At 47.9% G+C, this 25957-nt stretch overlaps 1 protein-coding gene across 2 annotated transcripts; it reads right to left on the bottom strand.

Moving 5' to 3' along the window:
- Positions 1 to 241: 241 nt before the first annotated feature.
- Positions 242 to 25664, bottom strand: LOC135822548 (bifunctional glutamate/proline--tRNA ligase-like). 2 transcript variants are annotated; one of them, XM_065335347.1, is made up of 38 exons: positions 25473 to 25664; positions 23625 to 23712; positions 23173 to 23272; positions 22108 to 22249; positions 21646 to 21788; positions 20946 to 21037; positions 20251 to 20377; positions 19611 to 19715; positions 19189 to 19276; positions 18613 to 18784; positions 17889 to 18013; positions 17443 to 17551; positions 16770 to 17165; positions 16453 to 16504; positions 15476 to 15628; positions 15183 to 15295; positions 14889 to 14994; positions 14155 to 14190; positions 13593 to 13625; positions 13361 to 13411; positions 12709 to 12837; positions 11848 to 11889; positions 10459 to 10487; positions 9558 to 9609; positions 9149 to 9242; positions 8870 to 8985; positions 8469 to 8541; positions 7989 to 8068; positions 7093 to 7194; positions 6738 to 6893; positions 6462 to 6533; positions 5911 to 6036; positions 5184 to 5357; positions 4731 to 4814; positions 3452 to 3531; positions 2919 to 2997; positions 1378 to 1442; positions 242 to 847 (listed from the first exon to the last, which is right to left on the bottom strand). In XM_065335347.1, the coding sequence occupies exons 1-38, from the start codon at positions 25510 to 25512 to the stop codon at positions 679 to 681; spliced, it is 3993 nt and encodes a 1330-aa protein (XP_065191419.1). In that variant the 5' UTR covers positions 25513 to 25664; the 3' UTR covers positions 242 to 678. The 2 variants fall into 2 exon arrangements, with proteins under 2 accessions (XP_065191419.1, XP_065191422.1); XM_065335350.1 differs by having other exon boundaries at positions 13361 to 13408.
- Positions 25665 to 25957: the final 293 nt, after the last annotated feature.

Below are 25957 nucleotides of genomic sequence, written 5' to 3'. Positions count from 1 at the left end.
GTGTGCATGCATGTGTGTGGTGGGGGTGTGACGTCATAGAGCTGTATGGCTGGTATGGCTGGCTCTCACACAATCAATATAGCACCACCGGAGGTTGTTGTGTGATTACCACATCATTTGAAGTATTTTACTACTCCCCGATGTGAAGTGGCACATTGGCATTCATCATCACCATCTGGTAATATAATTTCCACACTGCAGACCTTTCCCATGGGCAGTCGTTCAAACGTACACATGAAACTCGTGATGTACTAGTAGTCAGTTAAGTGACTTGCCAAAAGGAAAGGAGAGGTTTTCTTTGGACTGAGAGTCAAGAGGCCAGAAAGACCGAAAAAAGATGATCACAGTGATAGCATGGCGACAACTGACCGCTAGTTCACCTAATAATTGAACAGCGGAAAGAGTACGAAATGATATGAAAGTAAGAATCAACAAGTGCGTTGTCGCCATGCACTACATGCTATGACATAGAGAAGGTCACCTAGGGAGTTAAAAAAAGAGAGAGAGAAAGAGTTTTCTACGAGCACAAAAATAACAGCCAGCAAACGTGTGCGAGCGGTGTCAGCATTAGCAGAAGACATACGTTGGTCAACCATGAGTGTGGGCAGAGTAGGTATTGCCATGCTTGTGAGCAGAGTTAGTAACGTTGGTAACGCTGGTGTACCTTGGGCGTTGAGTCTAGTACGAACGTCCAAACAGCGTCCACTTCAGCTTGTCAGTGCAGTCGGCGCACTTCGGCTGGATGCACTTGCTGCCAGCTGGCATGTCTGGCTGCTCCAGCGGAATGCACAGGGACTTGGCGCCCATGGCTGGTGCATTGGGATCCACTGCCACGGCCACATCAGTTCTGCAAGCATAAAGATAAGAGAAGAAGAAGAACAGCTCGCATATTACTGTAAAACATGTAATTTTTAATAGGTGCATTAAAATTTCGGTGCCAGGGACCTGCCAGGTTTCAGGTGTAATGTAGAATTAGGTGAACAGAATTTCCTTCACATACAGTGCATACTCTAGTGCCTTTTAGGTGTAATTTAAATTTAGGTGCCTGTTTTCTCTACCGAAATCACCGAAAAATAAAAACAGTTACACCGAGAATAACACGTTTTACAGTACTGGGAATTGAGCTCTATGCATCTGTGAGTGAAAAAGTTCCATTCATGTCTCCACAAGCATAGCAACAACAGCAAAAACATACAAGTATCCAGAGGGTTTGATAGTCCAAGCATGGTCACACATTGCACCGCATTGTTGTTTTCATTCGAAGAGCAAAAAAACCGCCAAACTAGTACAATGGCAGTACTGCACAGCAGGACGAGCATTCTGTTACAATCAAATCCATGTGAGAACAGCAGCAGAATGCACACAAGTCATACATACCTTGCGCTCTCCTTCTTGATGGAGTCCTCGCACTTCTCCACTCCGCAGAACGGAGCCAGCAGCAACTGCAAAACATGTAGCAACAAACATGTCACACATATGTACGCATGGATACACACACACACACGCACACACACGCACGCACGCACGCACACACACATACCAATACGTGCCAGGAACCCTCAATTGGTCAAAGACACGCTCAAGCAAAGCCATGACATGAGAAAACAGGACTGGTCACGAGTCATCACTTGGCTGCAGTCCAGGGCCGGAGGACCACGGCACTCTCCAGTCACGTGGACAGCTCCACAACAATCTACTGCAGCGGACATTGAAATCCGTTGGGAAGTCTCGCAGCCACACGGCAATGATCTTGCTGATCCATTTTTACAGTGCATGTACGTGAAATACAGTGCATGTACGTGAAATACAGTGCATGTACGTGAAATACAGTGCATGTACGTGAAATACAGTGCATGTACATGAAATACAGTGCATGTACGTGCTAAAAACAGTAAGGGTGCCGGCCCCGATCATCCCATCGGATTGTAATGTCCACGACAGTAGGTACAGTGAGTGCACCAGAACATACACGTAGCTGCCACAAGAAAAACAGAAGCTCCCCACACAGACGGCACACTGACATGGCTGCGACAATGCCCAGAAGGAAATGAGCAGCAGAGCAAGACAGACGCACACCTACAGTGTTGTAGTAAAGCATGATGCATGCATGATGCATGCTAACTCGTGTCAACTACAATACTGCAGGCACTAACAGATAGCAGCTTACAGCAGCAACAATCCCACCAGCAACAACCACACCAGCAACAACCACACCAGCAACAACCACACCAGCTACAATCCCACCAGCAACAACCACACCAGCAACAACCACACCAGCTACAATCCCACCAGCAACAACCACACCAGCAACAACCACACCAGCAACAACCACACCAGCAACAACCACCCCAGCAACAACCACACCAGCAACAACCACACCAGCAACAACCACACCAGCAACAACCACACCAGCAACAACCACACCAGCAACAACCACACCAGCAACAACCACACCAGCAACAACCACACCAGCAACAACCACACCAGCAACAACCACACCAGCAACAACCACACCAGCAACAACCACACCAGCAACAACCACACCAGCAACAACCACACCAGCAATAACCACACCAGCAACAACCACACCAGCAACAACCACACCAGCTACAATCCCACCAGCCACCTTCAGGACAATAGGGTGATTTCACGCGTTGAAAGCGATCATGGCATGCGGACAGTGGAACCAACATGGCCGACATCACATGACCTCAGGGGTTGAGTGGAGTTGGAATCAACATGGCTGCCCTGTATGGTCATGTGATAGATGTGAAACAGGCTCTATACAAGCAGTGGCACAGCGGCGGTGTTGCGGCTGTGGTGGTGGTGGACAGTGGTCTGTGATTCAGAGGTGACACGTCAAAGCAGCACAATCATGCACGCAGCTACATGCACAAGTACACCGATGGTCGACTTACATTCTTCTGCTCGAGTAGAGTGCAGAAGTCGCTCCACGTTGTTACCTGCTTGATGTGAGCATCACGCTCAACTCGGGCCCTACACACCACCACAAAACACAGACAACACCAATGAAGAGCAGTTTAATTTGCAGGACAGAAAAAAGTGCAGAGGGAGTCTTCATCTTGCAACACATACACACACACAAAAGTGAGAGCTGAACAGCTGGATGGCTAGATAGCAGGACAGCTACAGTTGCGCTCATTGAAATCCGACCCGAAGTGCAAACCAGTTCCGATTACATCACTGTCCTTGTACATGTGTACGTTCAGCTGCATTCATGCCGTTTCCAGGGCGTCAAGGGCCGTGCAAGTTGAGGGCGTCAAATATGCACCTTGGGTCGGATTTCACCGAGCACAATTGTAGATAGAGAAACATGGATGGGCAGAGAGACAGACAGATGGGCATACAAATCGGCAGACAGCCAAGCGAATGCATGAAAGAACGGACGGATAATGAGGAGGAGGACGAGTGTACTGAGGAGCATGCTTACTTCTCCAACATCTGCTTCTGAATGTTAAAGAGGAGCTCGCTGATCCTGTCAGCAAGGTTGTCGTCACGCACAACTGGCAACTGTAGAAGTACACACACACGGACATACACACACGGACATACATACACGGACATACATACACGGACATACATACGCACATGTGCCATAAGACAAGCATGGTGGATGATCAGCTGCGTACAGTTGTGTTTACATGAGCTCTCAACCCAGGTCAACGTTCAACCCAGGTCAACGTTCAACCCAGGTCAACATTCCACCAAGGTCAACGTTCAAACCAGGCTGAGTTTGACCCAGGAAGTAATGATCAAAAAAAGGTGGGCGATTATATGAAGATGGTTGACCCGAGATTACTAGTACTTCAAGTAGTGATATACCGACAAAAGTCCACTTATGGAGCTTTGTGCGGTCACATGTATTGTATTGTGGCGGGACATGTGTGTGAGCAATACTGTGAATTCTGAACTCACATACTGACACGGAGCTGTACGCACGTACGCATGCACACACACTTACACCCCCCCCCCCCCACACCGACACACAAACCGACACACACACACCGACACACAAACCGACACACACACACCGACACACACACACACACACACACACACACTTGTACTTGCTCACTGCCAAAACTGGTCACGTGGGTCTCCCCGGGAGAGGGGAGAGAGACTCAAAAGGAATCTTGGAAAGATGACTCAATTGGCCATTGAACCACCCAACGGCCGACACCCCCTGAAATCCCCAAACTAGGGTGGACTTGAAATGATCCCACTTATGGGCTCACCACACCTCAGTAAGTGGGTGAGGACAAGGTGCAGAAAAAGGATTGACGGCATCAGGGTATCCGTCCCGGGATCCAACTGCAGTTACCCCTGCCCCCAGTGAAGGTAATACTGGGTACTAGTGTGGGTGGCTAAACCAGAGCGGATCTGATATAAGCTTCACTAGCACCATTGATCACACAAGAGTTAATCTAGCCAGAAGCAGTCCATGGCTAACAGGTATGTATACTTCAAACAGAAAGTATATGAACACACACACACACACACACACACACACACACACACACACACACACACACACACACACACACACACACACACACACACACACACACACACACACACACCGACACACACACCGACACACACACCGACACACACACACACCGACACACCGACACACACACCGACACCGACACACACACACACACACACAGAGGCAAGCCCGAAGGTTAAGCTGGGCAAGTGCTACTGACCTTCTCGCCGTTGTGACGGATGACGGCTGTAACCTGACCACCAGCCAAGTCCTTGGGTCCAATCTCCACTCGCACAGGGACACCCTACAGCACAGCACAGCACAGCACAGCACAGCAGAGCACAACACAGCACAGCACAGAAGAGATGAACAGGAAATGCAGGATACATTACCAAAGACAACACATGTACAGATAATTGCACAAGATGGGACCAATTTAACAGGTGATACGACAAGACATACATTCACATTGCAGCATCACAACGCATTAAAGTTAGGGCGCACACAGGCACACACGGGCTAGCACACGGGCAAACACACCCACCCACACCCACACACACAGACACACACATACACAGACAGACACACACATACATACACAGACAGGCAGGCAGACATAGACAGTCAGACAGACACACGACACACACACGACACACACACACACGCCACTTACCCGCAGCTCCCAGTAGTTGAACTTCCAGCCTGGACTCTGATTATCGCGGTCGTCCACCTGACAGCGAATGCCGCCGGCCTTCAGAGCGTGTCCGGTCTCATGGCACGCATCAATCAGAGTCTTGGTATCCTCGGCACTTGTCTTGACTGTGATACCGCATGGCACAATGACCGCCTGTGGGTGCACGGTGTGGAACATCAACACAATGCAATGAAGAACACTATCAAACACATTATAAATTAGAAGAATGGACCAACATGTCACATGTTATCCGTAGTTTGTGTCTAACACTAACAGTTATAAGCAAGATGTTGTGTAGTCAGAAGGTGCAACAGCCAGCACAGTACTGACTGCACATTTTACCTTTCTTTCTCTTTTTGTTTGTGTTCCAATTGATTTACTAGTATTTAAATCGATTTTTATAGCTCACTGCATTCATACTTGTACATGAGTTTGTTTGATGATACGTGCAATTCATTTTGCCCGTACAAGACTCTGAAGAGGCTTATCAAACACATTGTGTGCACGTCCAGCCACATAGCCTAAGCATTAATTTTGTCACTTTACCAATGAAAGTGAACAAGCTATGCTAGACAGAGCAACTTGTGCTGGGATTACACCATTCAGCAGCTTGCAAGGCCGATGAATTGACCGTTATCGCGCACACACGCACGCACGCACGCACACACACACACACACATGGCAACAGGGTATATTCTAGACTAACCTGAAGCTCAGCCAGTCTTGGTGGCAGCACAAGACCCTTGTCATCACCATGCACCATGCAGAGTACGCCAATAGTGCGAGTTGTGAGTCCCCAGGAGTTCTGGAACACATACAGCTTCTCGCCGGCCTGCAAAATAAAGACATAACACACAAAACAATCAAAGATGGAGCTTGCAACACAAATAGTAGAACAATGTCAACTGCAAAACAATGCCCAACAGACACAAAACAAAAGACAGCAAGCCAAGTCAGTTGAATTCGCCCAATGGTTACTAGTACTGCTAGTACCTTGTAGTGCCCCACATCAAGTTAGACCATTACACACGTAATGGCAGAAACAAGAGCTCATGAATTCTGGATCACTCCTAACACTTTCGAACATTCAACACAAGCAGGACATGCACGCACGCACACGCACGCACACGCACACACGCACACACAAACGCAGTCGCACACTTAGAGGATGCCAACTAACGAGCTAAACTGCGAGGGTAGATTCACAAAGTGAGCCCCATCAGACCATAGTGGGTGAGCAAGGAATAAGATGCATACCTTCTTCGGGTCCTCGATGATAATGTCAAACATCTTGGCAAAGTTCTGTCCCAGGTGATGTGAAGTTGCGCCCTACAACAGTGGGAGTAGAGATTTTCACGGAGAAAAGCATACCATTGGAAACGTCTCTCTACACAGACGAATGATACCAAGCACACACACACATGCATACCACATACAAGCTCATACTCAGTCATGTGCCAGGAGAGACAGAGAGGCAGTCAGAAACACGCACGCACAACACACACACACACACACACACACACACACACCTACCTGGATGCCTCTGCCGCTGGTGGGAATGAACGCCTCGACGGTAGTGGTGAAGTCACCACCGGCGAACTTCTCCTTCTCACTCTTGCGTCCTTTGACGACTGGCACGGCCATCAACTCTTCATACACACGAGCATACAGATCGAGGATGGTGAACACCTGTACAAATAGAAGCAAAGCACACACACACACACACACACACACACACACATGTTCACAAACGCTGGGAAAGAGCACGCTCAACGTCTGCTCAACTCTCAACTGGCCTAACGGGATGCATGCAAACCTAGTGCAATGAATGCCGGCCAGAGCAACAACATCAGAGAGAAGTGCTTTGTGACACGCCGCTCTGACTCACCTCCTCTTCGGCATCCGACTTCTCTGCATAGACCGTGTGTCCTTCTTGCCAGAGGAACTCACGAGTTCTCAGGAACGGCTGTGGGTGCTTGAACTCCCAGCGCTACATGGCAGCACCATAGAACAAGAGCAGAGTACATTCGAGTGTGTCAGCATGCAGCATGCACATAGAAACCATGAGCAGCAGACAAGACATGACCAGTGTGAACCCTGGACATGCAGCATGCGTCTAGAAACCATGAGCAGCAGACACGGCATGACCAGCGTGAACCCTGAACATACGCACAGTGCAATCTTACACCGGGTGGTCCTGTTTCTTGTTGCCGAGGCTCCAAACTTGCATATACGGGTCTGTTTTCCTGTTGGCCTTCCCTAACTTTATTAATTTTTCAATCGTTCTACAGCTAAGCGAAATTAATTCGTTTGCTACCATCAAAAGACCATACATGGTCATGACAGACAGCACATGTACTACTTTGGTAGTCGTGCCCAATACAACTCTGGCCCATGAAATAGGCTGGACCCTGCACCAACACGCAGCACAGTGTTTGCAGACCGGCGGCTGCTGCACAGTGCACAGTGCACGACGGCACACAAGGTGTCTAGCGATGCTTGGATTTCATTGAGCAGCTGTGTACCTACTGTTTTTCCCTTAGTCATCATGACAAGTAAAAGACCTTTACAATGTAGATTTGGGAGTAATAAAGTACCTAAAATAATGGGTATTTACTAAACAGTGAAAAAATAACTTAACGCGAAAAGAAAAAAAGGAAAAAGATATCCCCAGAAAGCGCTACATACAAAAGAAGAAAAAGGGAAATCATAAGTCACACAGCGCTAGAATTACACCACTGTACAATGTGGCCAGTAACTAGCACTGGCGTCCGCTACACTTACCACGACGTTGTTCCACTGGTTGATCTTGAGTGGCAGGTCACGATGCGACTGGATCCATTTAGCATAGCATGGATACATACCTAGGTAGGACAGTCAACAACACACAACATGCCAACCGCATCAACACACAAGTAGTTTACTAAACCTCGTCAAAGCACAATACACAAACATCTATCAGTGCCACGCCGTCAAACCGGTGTTCGGCGGCAACACCAAGATACACAGAAAACTGTCTTCATGCCAACAAAAAACAGGTGTTCTACAGCTAGAGATGACCAGTGTGACCACAGGTAAATACATAAGTGTGAGTAGCTACATGTACATGTACACTGCTGATCTAAGCCACAGTAGATTGTTTATTGGTGGCAAAGTTTCCTTGATCTTCAGTTGGAGAAGACTACTCTACCCGGTTCTTGAGCAGATTATGAGGAAAAAACGTCCAGCTGGGCATTACAGGAACGACAGTAGCAGAATACGTACCCGTCTCGGAGGTTGGACGGATGGCAATTGGTTCAGCAAGATCGGACTGGCCAGACTTAGTGACCCATGCGACCTACACATGATAGACACACACGGACACATTGGAAAGTTACTGGCAAAGAACTTACACCACCAGGCCCGTAACATCACAGCATCATTCTGGATAGGCAGACAGAGAGTGAGAGAGGCTGTGTGCACTGTGTGTGTGTGTGTGTGTGTGTGTGTGTGTGTGTGTGTGTGTGTGTGTGTATGCATGTGTGTGCAAGCGTGCGCGTGTGCACGTACGTATGTGCGTGTGTGCACATGCATGTGATCACATGTGTGTGTGTATGCGTGGACAAAATGGCCAGCAAAGGAGAACAATTAGTAAAGGGAAAGATGCAGAATATGATCAAGCTTACCTCTGGAGCAAAATCGGCAATATGGTCCTTCTCACGTTCCAAGGCAGCTTGTGACACAAACATGGGGAATGAGGCGTTCCTCACGCCAAGCTTCTTGATCTCCGAGTCAAAGAAATCTACACAGAAGAAGAAACAACGCAAAGAGAACTTAGATAATGTGTCTTGTCTCAGAACATACATATACTTCAATAGACGACGAGTTCATTCAACTATGATTGTAGTCGAGTACAGCACCAACCAGCTATATGTTACACTGAAAACCATCTCTTGTCATAGTACCTTTGATGAGCTCCCAGATGCTGTACGCCCATGGACGGATGACATAACAGCCAGACACGTCGTAGTACTCGATCATCTGAGACTTTGTGATCACCTGTGCAACACCCAATAAGAACACACACACACACACACACGCACACATGCACAGACGGGTGGCAAACAGAGAGGACACCAGGTGAGTCTTTGCGGAAGCAGCAAACTAACTACAAGGAAGCGCAACGACACGTTACAAGTGAGCACAAAACTCCAAAGGACGTACTATCGGGTACAATCCTAAACTAATCAGACTAAGCAGTTACATGTACCCAACTGGAACACACTGTTTGGCTTGTGGTAAAATCGACTATAGAGTACAAGCAGAGAGACATTGCAGATAGATGACATGGTCAAAGCTGCTAGTCACACATACCTGCGTGTACCATTCAGCAAAGTCTTCGTTTTTCTTCACCTCCATTCCAAGTCTGAACATACACAAACACACGCACACACACACACACACACACAAAAGGCGAGCAGTTACAGACCAGCACACCGAACATACTTGTGACACTTGCCAAGCCGGTCTCAATAAGAACAACCCAGCTGAGGCAAGCGCAGTTCTGCTTACATGTATGAGTGCATGGAGCAATACGCACACAGTACGATGGAGCCATGGAAGTGTCTAGCACAAGGCTGCAGGGCGATTCAGGTTCACATGACCCTGAGGCGACAATCATGCACTCCGTGCGGCCAGAACACATATCCCAGGCGCGCACGTGTGTACATACCTGCATGTGGGTACTAGAGTAAGTGAGAGACGGAACTTGCACTTGTCCATTTGCCGAAACCGGTCAAGTGGGTCTCCCCGGGAGAGGGGAGGGAGATTCACAGGGAATCTTGGAAAGATGACTCGATCGGCTATTGAGCCGCCCAACGGCCGACACCCCCTGAAATACCCACACTATGGGTGGACTTGGAAATGATCCCACTGATGGGCTCACCACACCTCAGTAAGCGGGCGAGGACAAGGTGCAGAAAAAAGGAGTGGCGACATCAGGGTATCCGCCCCGGGATCCAACTGCATTCTCATCCTTGCCCCGAGTGAAGGCAATACTTGCTACTAGTGTGGGTGGCTAAACCAGAGTGGATCTGATATAAGCTTCACTAGCACCATTGACTACACAAGAGTTAATCTAGCCAGAAGTACAGTAGTCCATCGTTAACAGGACAGACAGACAGACAGACAGAAGAGAAAGAGAGTCTGTGTGTGAGAGAAAGAGCGGGGGGGGGGGGGGGGGGGAGAGGGAGAGAATAAGACCGAGAGGGCTTACCGAGACACTTTCTTGCTGTCGGCAGCAGCTACAGCAATACAAGGTTCAAGAAAAGACAAGGTGAAATGAAGACAAGCACAGGAACATTCAAAGTCAGAGGGTTGTAGCAATCAACTCAGAAACCAGACGAGTACACCCAAAATGCAACACAATCAATGGTCAAAAATCACAGCATGCAGCACAAGAAATGCAGATAATCGCCGGCAAATCCATCACACGAAGCACCATGGATTAGGTGGATGACAATCACACGGTTGGCCTGTGGTACTGACAAAGGTGTGCGCGAACACGGGAGCTACACACATTGGGAGCACTGATCAGGAATATGATGACCATACGATCCAAATTACTCACCCTGAACACACACAAAACAGAAAAATGAACACAAGAAAAACTCATAGATTAGTTAATGGAACCAGACACAGAGTCGAGCATTTTTTTTAATACCGTACTGGCAATATATGTTGCCGCAGTGAGGCCATGAAGCGTTACATTGGCACATGTTTGCCGCACGCAGGGCGTTACATGCAAAGTCGCACAGGAGCCGTTACACAGGTTTCTATATTGCCGCAGTCCTTTTTTTGCTATTGCCGCATCACTTTTTTGCTATTGCCGCATCATTCTTTTGCTTTTGCCGCATCATTTTTTTCTTTTCATCCACATTGAAGGCACAGAAATTCAGTTGCTATCCAACTGTTACAAACCCGACGCCAAAGGGCGACAACGATATCAATAGAAGATTGTATATTTTAACTATCAGAGTGATCTGTTCACAAAAAGATCATCAAAAGGAAAGTGACATAGGGGAAGAGCGCTTCCTCCAAAAGCTACTTTTCACCACGCGGTACACGTGCTTTCACAGTTTCAGCCTTTTTTTTGCAATGCAAACTGCAATTAAAAGATCGCCGCACCCCGCCGGACGCGCGTTACGAACTCAACGAAAATTTGTCGCACTAGCCTGGTCGCGCGTTACGCCGCACCCCCTGCGTTACGCGTTACGCGGCAACATATATTGCCAGTACGGTATATAAACAACGTGTGTACACCCACACACATGTACACACACGTGTGTGTGTGTGTGTGTGTATGTATGTATGTATGTATGTATGTATGTATGTGTGTGTGTGTGTGTGTGTGTGTGTGTGTGTGTGTGTTTGTGGATTTGTGTAAAGGTCTGGAGGTTTGACAAGCCCCCGAGTGGATTTAGAACATCGCACGGTGAAAATAGAAATGTGTTGCAGAGAAGAGAGGGAGACAACGTCCAATGTCATCATGATGCATGCTCCATCTTCCTCTCTCATGCCCCTCCAGGCCCCACGTGACCCCTGTGGCAGTGGCTCTAGAGGACAGGACAGGCACACGTGTGCGTGTGTGTATGCGTGTGTTTACCTTGGCGGCCTTCGCCTCCTTCTTCTGGCTAGCCGCTGCAGCCTATCACCATGACAACACAGCACACAGGCAAATCACCATGACAACACAGCACTCTGGCAAATAAACAAATCTGTACCGTAAAGTACCGCCAGAGCGCCCCACCATCTCGTCCTTTCGTGGTCGTATTGTGGAGGTGGTCTGCTGTCTGTAGGTCATGCGACACGAACTTTGTACACATATTGCACCTTCTGCATACAACCCGTACCTTCAAGCGAACACGGGCTCCACACAAAAACCTGCATAGTGTGACCTTAGTACACTATTAAAGGCTTACACAAGGTGCAAACTTTGTTGCACTCTGCCATACGATTTTTCCTTTCCCTGGCTGTAAATCAGGGTGGGGCGCTCTCGCGAGACGGGGCGCTCTGGCGGTACTTTACGGTATTACTACCGGTATTAGCAGTGAAACCAGTAAGTTCCGATGAAGCAACAATGATGACCTTTTGCTTGTGTCGGGAATCTACTTTCATAAGTATCTTTTTCCACCACTACAAACTCCGTATACACACCTATAGTACTGCATGACTTTCCTTGCATGTGCGTACTCACGCAGGTACACATTTTCACACAAAACCTCACCATTTTTAATTTAGAACACTTTCTCAGCCCCTATTGCCCTTGGGGCCGCTGGCCTATGGGTGGCCCACTTGTGTGTTACAGTTTGATCTACGGCATTCTTCCAGTCTGCGGAGCTCTAACGAACTTATGCAAGTCGGCTGTGCCGTTTCCCTAACATGCACCTGCTCACCCATGCTAAGAAACAAACAACTGCCCAAATGACTAGCTAGTCAGCAGATACTAGTATCATGAACTTCATACCTTGGCAGCCTTCTTCTCCTCTTTCTTCTTAGTCTTTTCCTCGTCTGTCTTCGTAGCGGAGGTGGCAGCAGCAGCCGCAGCAGCTGGAGCAGCCGCAGCAGCTGGAGCAGCCTCAGCAGCGGCGGGCTTCTGTATAACAGAGCAATTGTTCCGTGGGCAAATCGAAATACAACCAAAAAACGGATTAGATGATTAGATCACACACACACGCGCGCGCGCGCACACGCACACACAACACAAACCATTTCCCAGCACATAAAACAAGGGCTTGCACCAAACCATTTCCCAGCACTGGCTAAATCAGCCTCAAGATGAGATCTCTTCACAGTTCATTGTGCATGCGCATAAACTGCAGACGTGCTGTTCCGCTGAAACTATGGGAGTACTTGTGCTGACAACAGTGACACAAAAGGATGGCAGCGGCACCAACACTGATTCGGATAGATGTCACAGTTCTGATTGAGCCAGTCTCTCATGGAATATTAGTCAAGATGCTCACCCGAAAGAACTGCATTTTCGTGTAGCCATGACATGACGACTGTCACTCTCAAAGCAAAAACCAACATTTGCTGGAGTGCTAGAGTGACAGTGCTTTATGCTGGCAAGAGCAAGGGACGAGGCAGCACGCAACAAAACACATCAAATCACTTACAGCCTCTGCGGCAGCAGCCTTGGGCTCAGCCTTCTTGCCATTGTCCTTCTTCTGTGGAGGGAAAGTGGATAAATACATAAAACGAAAAGTTCACAAGGCAAGGCCAACGATTCTGAGCTAATTTGACTGAAGCTATCACATGTCTGGTGTGCTCTGCATCACTACGCTCTGCGTCACTTGTGCAAACCAGTCAAGCAAACACAGTCTGAGACAGTTCTCTGCAAGTTCTTACCTTTGCTGCCTTCTCTTTCTTTGCTCCCTCATCCTGAACGCAGAAAGTGGAAACAAACATGGCGTTCAGGGTTGGGTCACAATATTGGCACCGGGGGGGGGGGGGGGGGGGTACCGGCAGTGACCCAGCCCCGGTCCTAGTCGGAGATCAAATACACACGGTTCGAATGCTGGCACAGTACCAAGCGCACTACAAAGTAATATAAAATGTGTCCGCGGAGAGAGAGAGAGAGAGAGAGAGAGAGAGAGAGAGAGAGAGAGAGAGAGAGAGAGAGAGAGAGAGACACACACACACACACACAGAGAGAGAGAGAGAGAGAGAGAGAGAGAGAGAGAGAGAGAGAGAGAGAGAGAGAGAGAGAGAGAGAGAGAGAGAGAGAGCAGACAGAGAAACAGACACAGAGAGGCAGTCCCGGCGTGTGTCATCGATATCTGAACAAAACCCTTGTCAGTCACTTCCAGCAGAGCACGAGGCTGCCGACAAACGCCACTCCAAAGCCAAGATGAAAGGTATAAACTACCAAACACTATAAGTTTCAACTTATCACCTATCATCATCATACCTTGCTGGCAGCATCCTTCTTCCGTGCAGATCCACCCTAAACCACCACAAGCCAACAATATAGCCCACACAGCTGTGGATCAGCAGCTCAAGTAAAAGAGTAAAGAACACGACAAGACAGCCCCTACGATGAAATTTAAAACATTCCCTGTGACATAGCATCAAGAGTGTAGTAGACGGACTTTCTCCTACACAAACCTTATGTCACAGTGGCCAGTGATGCGTAACTGCCTTGCTTACATTTAGAGATCGCTAGCTAGCGCTGGGAGTTGTAACTAGACTTACCGTGCCGTATATCGATATAGACTTACCATACCGTATATAGATATAGATTTACCGTACTGTATTATAGATCCGTCTGTCAGTTTCCCAGTTCAGTTGTTGCAGTCTTTACTTCCGTTTTCTTAGTCTTCCTGTGCTAATAACATTGTGTCTTCGTGCAATCACTTAGCGCAATATTGTTCCCTGAGATACTACTTGTGTTTAGAGTCGGAGAGACTGAACCAGTTTTGCCTTGTCACTCGGTCGCGTACAACAAAGAGAAAGCGCTTCAGCACCACCGGACAAGTCGAAGGCAGAGTGGTCCCCATAACACACAACCAGGAAGTTGTGGCGTCTTTAGAGGGGAAACGGTATAGGATCAACGACTGTGAACAGCAAAAGATATTATGATGTCTGCACCCAAGGCTATGTATGACCTATACTACATGTGTCCTGCGACCCATTCACACCAACCTTAGAGGCAGCAGCACCATCGGTTTTCGGGCCAGACGTGGCCTTGGACTTGCTGTGGCCATCGGGAATGGCATACAGAACGCATGGGCTGGCTGGGGCATCGCCGCTGAACACAAACAAACACGCAATACATACAAATGCACAAGAAGTAAAGGAGCAATAATTTTCTGCCAGTCAACGTCAAGCACTCAGGGTCAGCCGACACCCGTCAACATCAAATACCAGCAAGTGTCAGCCGCACCATGGAAAACCAATTGTGACACGTGCACACACACACACACACACACTGCTTACCTTGCTGGCACGAACGCCTTGTCGCAGATGAAGTAGCCACGACGCTGCAACTGAATGATCTCACCCTTCTTGACGTCAGCTAGGCACGGGTCGCCCACCATAGTTTCTTCCCACTGAGCAAGAACAGAAAACAAAGGCAGCACGCGTCACAAACACAAAATGGAACGGTATGCTAGAACATGCTCAGATCACAACATAGTCACATAGCCAGAGTCAAAATACAGGAACAGCAAATAGAAAGATCTACTTGTTCCAGCAATACACTATGAGATGCAAAGGCAGCTTGCACACACCTTGGTCTTCGCGTTGATGTAGTCCTTGAAGTTGTCGTCCTTCGTCAGCACTTCCTTGGTGATCAGGTTGTCAAAGTAGGTGCAGATAGTGGCTGGCGGGGCCTGACCATCAACCTGCGCCAGCCAAGTAAGCTTGACGGTGTCCTTGAAGTTCTGCACAACATGGGAGGATAAGAATAATCACAACACACCACACACGACGCAGACACACAGAAATAAATACACAATACTGCACACTAGATAGGCCAACAGCTAGGCTCTTGCGGCAATGTGCCACTCCCTAATCCAAGGCATTCCACACATACAAACGAAGGTAGAGTGTTCAAACCGGACTGAGCTCCGCACCACGTGCATTGAGAGCTTAGAGCAGTGGCTGAGGTTCCTTGGTCATGTACAAGTGGGGGTCCGAAGGAAGGGGAGTAAAACAGAAGCAGTAACATCAACAACAGAGGTAGCAGCAGCAGCACCATCCACACCACCCACACCATCCACACCACCCACACCACCCACACCATCCACACCACCCACACCATCACTACAGCAAACAACATGCACATGGTAAGAGCAACAGCAACAGCTCTCTTTGTTATACTGCACACAACATACTGAACATAGGCATGGTCAGAACCGGTCATGTCGGAGGTGGTACAACTTTGTAACGGCCATTCCGGCTGCATTTTCAAGGCTATCGTCAAGATGGAGATGTCCCAATTCTGATTGAGCAAGTCTATCACAGGATTAAAGTCAAGCTGCTCACCCGAAAGAACTGATCTTTCTGTAGCCAAAGACATGACGACTGTCACTCTCAAAGCAACGCCAACACGAGTTGAAGTGCTAGAATGACAGTGCTTTATGCTGGCAATGTGCAACGGTGATGACAATGGCATCAACAGCAGTACGGCGACATCAATCACACCGCGTGAAAGCAACGATGACTCGCAGCGCAACAAACCCAGTGCAACAGAATCTGCATTTACCTTGTCGTCGAGAAGAAGCTTTGCCTTGAGCTCAGTGACCTTGCCTCCATCCCTTGACAAGAATGAGCAAACAATAGAAAAAGTATGCGCGTAAGCAGAGATCAGGTAAACCCAAGCCCATTGAGTCTCAGCCACAAAAATAGCTCGCTACTGTTGCCCCCCCCCCGTGTTTCCTGATATATTCTGATTGTTACGTTGAAATTGAGTTTCTGGTTAGGTCCAGAAACAATCTGACCACAGAATTTTGACTATGGGCTACCTTGACATTAACCTTTACTAGAAACATTAGAAAAAGGTCATGCGGAGTGCAGACTCACCTGGTGACGCCAGTAATGGATGCGTTGCCCCAGTTGATGAGAGTGACACGGTCACCCTCCTTCAGACTCTCGGCATCGGCACCTTCCAGCAGTACGCGCTTGTTGAACCACACCGTCTTCTTGCCCACCTCGGCGTTCTTCGGATGGCGCTCCATGGACTTGCTGTGCGCGTCGACGCTGTCTTCCAGGACGAGCGGCACGGCGTCCTTCTCCAACAGAGCAGTGTAGCGCGGTGCCACGGGGTCGATCACGCGACGGTTCACCGCCCAGATCTTGTCCCACTCCATGTGGACGTTGGCGCGCGAGGATCCCTGCGAGATGATGAACTGCTTGAGACCCTCGACGGTCAGGCCACGGCGCAGGATACCGCGTACAGTGGGGAAACGAGGATCATCCCTGCAGGTCAGGGCACAATGGAGAAGATCAGACAACACCTGTTAGAGTTTAGGCGGAGAGCTTGCATTCGGCAAGACAAACTTAAAGCAGGATAGAAACTTCAGTACAATACATTCAAGGTGAAGATGATATTGTAACGACTTTGGCAGCATTGGTTGCGAAGATGCCGGCAATAGCATACCATGATGGTGCTAAGCAACTGCATAAACTGCGAGCAAGCAGTGCTGAGCCCCCCTCCCCCACGCACACACCCCAAACACACCACTCATTGCCTTACCATCCATCGACACGGCCTTCCTCGACAAACCACTTGAGCTTTCTCTTGCTCATGACCGTGTGAACCATAGTCAGTCTGCTGTACTCCCAGACATTGACATGACGCAGCTCTGCACTCCACGCCAACACACAGTGTGCACACAAGAAGAAACATGAAGCCTGTCAGCACACATTGACATCACACAGCTCTACAGCAACAATAGAACACACAACACAAAAACAACATGAAGCGTGTTGTTGACTTGCCTGGTTCTCTCTGTCTCTGTCTCTGTCTGTCCGTCTGTCTCTCTCACACACACACACACACACACACACACACACACACACACACACACACACACACACACACACACACACACACACACACACACACTCTTTCAACATAAAAAAGTAGGGCACCGGTAACAAATACAGTCGAGGCCTGTACATCATCATCAAACAACTCACCGAGGTGCTTGAGGAACCACTCAAACTGGTCATCGCGATCATGGTACTCAGTAGTACGGAGTGCATGTGTCACACCCTCACGGCTGTCTACGATGGGGCATGCAAAGTCATATGTCGGATACACCCTGCAATGGTGCAAGAATAGAGGAAATAAGACATAGTCAGATGTCAGCTGCGATGCACCATAATATCTATAAATCCAAATATTGCCATTGCCACTGTCACTACATTATACTACTGGTTTATTGCTACACACAGGCACAGACACACAAGAGTGTGCAACTCGACTATGGGTGCCGTCCCGACAGAATTTCAAGTTGACATCATTTTTATGATGCAATGCATCTGTACACAGATTATCAGACGAATCCGGATCCTGTGGTGGACCAAAGCCATTCTGATCCTGTACAAAATTATTGCAAAGAAAAACGCGTGATGCGTTGACACCCGTACAGATGCTGTAAATCACTGGTGCAAGGAGCATTGCGTCATAAATAATGACGTCAACTTGAAATTCTGTCGGGACAGCAGGGTACTTAGTATGTGGGAGTTGCACACTCTTGCGGGGGGGGGTATGTACTCTTGGTCACATGATATCGGCCATGTTGGTTCCACTGTCCACATGCCATGATCACTTTCTATACAAATTTAGTCACATGACAAACTGATGTGAACACCACTCTACACAGTGAAGAGGCAAAGGCGAGTGCAGCTCACGACATACTTGTACTTGGTGCCTGTTTTGACGTGAGGCTCGCTGCGGCATCGGTAGATGGTTGGGTCGCGCATGCACCCGTTGTCAGACTTGTAGTCGATCTTGGCACGCAGGCACCAGCGCTGGCCCTCCGCACTGCCCGTCTCCATCTCGGCAAAGCGCTTCAGATTCTCCTCCACACCTGCATGCACAAAGCAAGCACAGCACAAAGAAAGCACATGCGCGTGTAGGGTTAGATCTTAGTACAAAGCAGCAAGGAGATAGGCACTTTTCTATTGGCAGAAAGCTGAGGCTGCCAAGTCCCAACGGTGGAGCGCATGCCAAATGCTAACTGACTGACATGACTGACATCCGATACCAAAGATAGAACAGTAAATGTGCAAACTGCACTGGCGATCCTGGGAGTGTGAATGATGAATGGCATTCCCTACCAGTCAGCTGCTGCTGCTGCAGTGGAGCCAACGAGCTGTGAAGAGAATCAGATGCCCCACCCTAAAGCCCACACCTCAACACGCAGGAATTTACACGCCTGAAGTCAATAAAGGTCCCCAAAGCAATGCAATTTACAGGTAACCATTAACTCACCGGAGTCGCGATGCTTGGACGGCTCTTTCTTCTCACGGACCAGCTTCATCTCTTCCGGTTCAGTGTCATCACAGAAAGCAAGGCCGGCCTAGAAACAACCGTTGTCGAAACAAACAGATACATATGCACGTCACACCTTGAGTCTGGGAGACATAGGACACACTACTGCATACTCTTTGTTTATTGGACTGGTCAAGTGCTTTTCACTCAATAGATTTTGCTTGCTGGTGTACAAAAAAGAAGCAAAGAAGCTATGTCTTTCAAACTAAGAAAGGTAAGGTCAAGCTGAATCGACTGTGACTACCTGGGACAAGTCTCCAAGCTATTGCTGGTCCTAGTCAAGCACGCATATATACGTGCAGCACCGCTCATCCCTCAATGCAGGGCTGGGGAGCCAAACTGAGCACTTTGCTCGTACTGACCTTGATGAGCTTCCTGGCGTAATCCAAGATCACATCAAAATGGTCTGACGTACAGGTGAAGATATCTGGCTTAATGTTCAGCAGCTTGACGTCGTCAAGAATCACCTATAGAACATGCACAAACACACACGCGCACACACACACACACCACACACACGCACACACACACACACACACACACACACACACACAAACACACAGATACACACACATTGACATATAGTCAGGCTGGGATACAACACAATTGCTAAATAACACAAAAATATCACAAACAACGATGAGAAATGATGCCCGCAGCACAGAGTGTGTATCCAGGACACCAAGATCGGCTACAGTGAAATATAGGAAATAAGAACATGCGTTGCTTGCCTCCCACAGCTTTAGGAGCTGCATCCGCGCTTTAGACCTTTGCAGAGTGGTGGTGTTCCTACGGATGCTGAAACAGCAGGCAAACGAAAAATTCACAGTTCGCTTGAGTCTCAAGCGAAATGTGAATTTTTCGTTTGCCTGCTGGAGTATCATTACATGGGTATCCACACTTCATTGAAGTGAAATAAGTGACATTGCGGGCAGGCACACTTCATTCAAGAAAACGGCCAATGTGCCAATGCGCGAGAATGCAGCCGTGTACGAACAGTACCTGCTCGAAATGCTCGTCCTCCTTTGCCGGGTTGGTGTCGTCGAATCGCATCACAAGCTTGCCCTTGTAGTTCAGCTGATAGTACTGGTTGAGAAGTGCAGCCTTGGCATGGCCAATGTGGAGATAGCTGTGTGGGGAAAGGCAAGCACAACAACAAAACACACTCAGCGCCTGGGAACACGATACTGCGGCCATAACAGACAGAAACTGCCGGTTCCCCTGCAAGAAGTGACGTCCAGCATTGCGGCGACAGAAGCCAAGCACTACAAACACACAATAGGACTAAGAAAACACTTCCCCCACCGGTTTCCATCTGAGGAGACAAACCCAAGCCAGCATTTGCAAACTTCTCACAGCAGGCACAGCAGAGGAATACGGTGGCACAATCATTCCCACAATCTTCCCCACTGCCTGAACGGTGTATAAAACAGCACCAAAGATAGTGAGTGATTTAGATTTTGCCCACGAATCGATGTTGAATCCATTCATGAATTACCCCTGGCTAGTCACATTACCCCATGTGAATAGGGTGAACGGATTCCGAACCGATTCCAGGGCTCATGACATGAAAATCGAACGACTTGAATGCACGAGATTCCATTCATGAATCGATTCATGGGCGTAATCGAATGCACTTAGCATGCTAAGCCTACATGGACAGGACTCTTCAACACCAAACAGCTCACTAAGCTTACCCACTGGCCTCCGGTGGAAAACGCACGACGACTTCACCCATCTTGGCTCCGGGCAGCTCGATGAATTTGCCACCCTCGTCCTTTTTCGTTGCCTGCGTGTAACGATAGCACGCAAACCACACGGACTCACATACGGCCCAACCATGCCATGACATGTATGTATGCTAGAAGGAATTATAAAACACCAGCAAGCCAATGTCATGCTGGTGTTCTGTTTCAGCTTGTGACTTCTACCCTAAATCCAACGGAAACACCAAGTATTCACTAATTGGCCTCCGCCGCCATTCGTCCCACTGGAGCAAATCCAGTAGGCCGAGGCGCAACAAAGTCAAGGTCAACTCAACTGGATCCTGCGTGTTACAAACTAGCACAGCTGCCAAGATCAGTAAGACCTAGGTAGAGTCAGTACTGTACAAGGCAAACAAATGCACATTGGAGTGGACACATACTGTAGAAAATGTAATTTCATGTGTATTAGAATTTCAGTGTCAGGGACCCGACAGGTTCCAGGTGTAATTAATTTCAGAAATAGGTGAGCAGCATTCCCATCATACACAGTGCATACTCTAGTGCCTCTTCGCTGCAAGTGAAATTTACGCGCCTGGTTTCTCTATTGAAATTACCGAAATTTAAGTTACACCGAACAGAATCCGTTCTAACGTTACAGTACACATTACTATCTACTTGAAATCGCACTCACACTGCCAGCAGAAGCGGCGGCAGATGCAGCGGCGGTTGCCTGCTGAGGGACTGTGCTAAGTGCTGCCTTGACCATCGCCTGCGCTGAGAGGCACGTGAACCATCGCTGCAACTCGGTGCACTTTGCCACCTGAGCCTGATTGCCTGTGTGCAATCAAGGTTGAAAACAAAGAGAATAAACACATGAGCTCCATACCGAGTCCATTGCAAACAAAAGAGGGCCGAATTCACTTCAAGTGCACACACACACACACACACACACACACACACGCGCAAAATGCACAAACACAAACACACACGTGCACACACACGTGCACACACACACACACACACGTGCACACACACACACACACACACACACACACACAAACGTGGGCACGCGCACACAGGAAAAGTGAGCTACAGGCTGATTGGACAGAGTCTCCACAGAGATTCTCCGACTGCTGAACCTACATGTACGTACCATGAACAAATGCAAACACGGCAAGATCTGCCAGAGTGACGCCGTGTCCAACCAAGAAAGTCCGGCTAGCGAGTGCTGCGTCGACCTCCTTCAGCAGACCGGGGTGAAACTTTCGCTGACTGAAATCAATCCACTGGTCCACCTGTGCACCAGGACAAAGTCAAGTCCCAGTAAACTTAGGGCTGGTTGTGAGGGGGGAGGGAGAGGGCACCTTCACGCATACAATCAACTAAACTTGCTGTAAGAGTTGAATCTCTAACGGAGGCACAAAGTCTAACGATGTTATAACGAGAAAAATCCATCGTTGACTCAAGAAACATTACTGGAATGCTATTCCTTCTCTTCTCTGCACAACAGGAAAAAAAGATGGGTGTGTAGTGGCAGGGTCGTTGAACTTTGTGCCTGCTAAGAGGGGAAAATTGCAAATCGTTAAACTTTACACTCGTCCCACTTTCAACTCTTGCAGTATCACGAACCCGGATGTAGTGAATTTTGTGATGTAGCGGACCATTGTCCATGTCCCTGTTTTGACCCGCACAAAAACCGACCCTTTGCAGCGAACTGCTTTTGTTTATAACAAACCATGTCTGTTGCGGAGCATGTGAACAAGTGCACTTGTGCAGTCAAGGGCAGTATGCCAAGTTTCACATGTTGCCTGCATAGTGTGAGTACATTTCCGCTATACAGAACTTCGGCTATAAAGTACAAATTCTCTTGCACACTGGGGCTCTGTACATCCAGAATCGACTGTATGTGTGAATTTGAGGCAGCCATTGACTAAAAGAAACCACTACCTGATGATGCACAGGGTCAACAGCATCATAGTACAAGACACATAAAGCAGTCCACAAGGCATTGCATGCCAGCTGACCCCGTGAACATACACCGCACTGAGCCAGCAGTTGTGCCCGTACACACAGATGTGTGGAAAAATCCCACGCAAATAAGCAAGTAACGTCAGACGCCACTCGAGTGTAGGACATGTGGTGCAAACATCTTTCTTTCTTTTCATCTGAGGGAATTACAATATGATCACCATCAGCAGCAGTGGCGCGAAAGACTCACCTGCGCAGACTCCAGTGGCCCACCACCGTACAGACCGCACTGTGGACAGGAGCGAGCGACAAACCGGAGGATCGTGCTTGCTTCAGACACCTTGCCACCACTAGCAACAACAGCACACGACAAATGCAAGCAGAGTTGCATACGAAACGGCATCACAACTGGTGTTGCAATAACAACACTAATAACAATACCCATACGCAAAGCGAGCTAGGAAAGGATCACATTGTGCAAACTCATACCCATACGCAAAGCGAGCTAGGAAAGGATCACATTGTGCAAACTCGACCCTAATGCCAGTATTCTAAGAACAGACGGGCACAGACAAATGAGAAGCAACAAGAGAGAAGCAATGGGCACTTGTGGAAATGTAGCCACCCACAGCATGCAGTTGAGGGTAGGGACATTACAGAAGAAGCTCTCTTCCACACGGCAATTGAACCCTTTTACCCTACCTTGCGAGCGTGAGGCTGGTCGAGTCACCCCACTGCAGTGTTACATCCTTGGACTTTTCAGAGGCGTACTGAACAGCAAGGACGATGGCTACACACAAGGAAGAAGATAATAGCAAGGCAAGAGTTAGACAGAGAGATGCACTCTAGTGCTTGGATTCTGGCAAGGAAAAACACTTTCTTCATTCTCCCAACAAGGGACATGACACAAATCCCACTCGGAGCAGAAGTGCAAAACATCTGTGGGTGTTGTTACAGGAAAGTTGGTTACTCCCCAACACTACACACTACCAAAGTATCACTCTCAAGAAGAGAACAAGCTTTAGGCTCCTCACAGTCAACATATTTGAAGTTTTCCCACTAGCATTTCGATTGCCTTCTCATCAGGTGGAATACAGGCAAAAAATGAAATTGAACAAGCGCAATGAATTATATACAGCAGGGATGTGATAGGAACAGTGCAAAAGAAGAGTAACCAAAAACAACACAGTGGACTGCAGAACAATATGCGCACAGAAGGAACGAAGATCAGGTGCAAGTGTGAGTGTGAAGAAACCAAACAAGCGTGCGATGCTTTGCGACAACAATAGACAACCAGTCGACAAAACTAGCAAGTTGTTGACGGCCTACCAGACAGCCCACATGCGAATTTAATTTGCTTCGGTTGGCATATGTTAGGCTACATACTAGTGTGAACGTAAACAGCTTCTAAAGCATTTAACCTAGCACTGTGTACACGTTTGAACATCGTAAAACAAATCATCTGAGTACTTGTACACAGCATATGACATTCCAGATGCTCAGACATTCTACCAGATGAGAGAAGGCAAAGTACTAGTGGATATCTTTTAAAAATGTTGATTATGAGGAGGCTGGAATTTGTTCTTTGCTTGAGGGTGATTGCATTTTCTGCGTCCACTTCACCACCACCACCGTATACGTGATTGCATTTTATTCTAAAAAAAACTATACTGATCATCAATTTGTTTATACGCACAGCCTATACACCATGAAGTACCGATGATCCGGCCCTTCTACAATTCCTGCTCACCGTGTCGATTTTCTATCCGAGCGTCAAAAAATCATGGCGTAGAACTGACGCAGGGATTGCTGCTCCCAATATACAAGTATGCCAGTGCCGGTACTCCAATGAATGGAACTACGCGCATGAAAACCCATCATTCTGTAGGTTTGGTGCTAAATCTCTGTATGACAAGGCGATAATGGGAAATCGCGTTCACTGTGGTAACTTGGTGATATGGCAAAATGAACATGTATGTGAACTGGTGTGAGATGCCGCAAAGGTGTGTCACTACGACCTAAACAGTAAATAAACAACTTCACCGTGGGGTGATTCTCCCGGATTTGCACACTTTGGCTTATGTGCTTTTGTTATTATGGTGCACGCAACTGCTGTACGTGAAAATGCAGAAAATTCGAAGAAAAAATCTCCAATGCAGAAGCTACGATAGTTCACCTAACAAACAGAGTGCAGCGTCTAAGCTATTAAGTATTATACTGGAAATCTGCATGGCTCATTTCGATCACATCCCAAACTTCTTGTCCTGGTGCCAAACCTGAGCCTCAACCAGGAAATCGAAATGTTTTTAGCAGTGTAGATCAACTGCGAAACTGCAAAATACATGTGCAGGTACTGAGATGTATATGATCACAAACTCGTGAGAGTGGATCAAACATTACTCTGGGGCAGGGAGAACTTTTAAAATGACAGACAGCAAATCACACAATCACTTCTCCTTCAGCCAACGTCAATAATGGGAAATATGAAAGTCACCTTCATGCCCACAACATCAACACAACAAACAAATTGCCATAAAAAAAGCAACTCACCAAGTGGGGGGTTCTTCTTGCTGACTACGACCTGCGCCATCCTTGTGATCACACCGTCTTCTGGGGAAAAGATAGCGGTAACCCCAGCCTTTGCAGCCGAGAAGAAACAAAGCTCACTTGCACTCAAGCCAAGAACAACAAACTTTGCAAACGCAAAGGACAAAGAAGTGTCGTCAGCTGATCAGCTCAGTGTTATCATGGTTATGTGCATCATATCATGCACCCACTCAAAACAAAAGGAAAAAAAATTATTGAAAAACGGCGAATGACTCGATGTTCAAATCAGGGAGTAGTACAATACCATATTGTACTACTCCCTGGTTCAAATCGCAAAGATTTCATGATGGATTGTAATGGATCGCCATATTTGACATGGTAACAATGTTACATGAAGCAAGATGAGTCTTGATCATCTTGATGTGCCAAGTCTGCCGAGTGCCGACGTGCGACGTCACGTGGGGTACCCGGGACCCGGGTCGCACATA

Source organism: Sycon ciliatum, chromosome 8 (genome assembly GCF_964019385.1).
Source record: "Sycon ciliatum chromosome 8, ocSycCili1.1, whole genome shotgun sequence".
Lineage (NCBI taxonomy): Eukaryota > Metazoa > Porifera > Calcarea > Leucosolenida > Sycettidae > Sycon > Sycon ciliatum.
The sequence above is the reverse complement of the archived record's forward strand: the minus strand, read 5'-3'. Positions and strand labels throughout refer to the sequence as shown.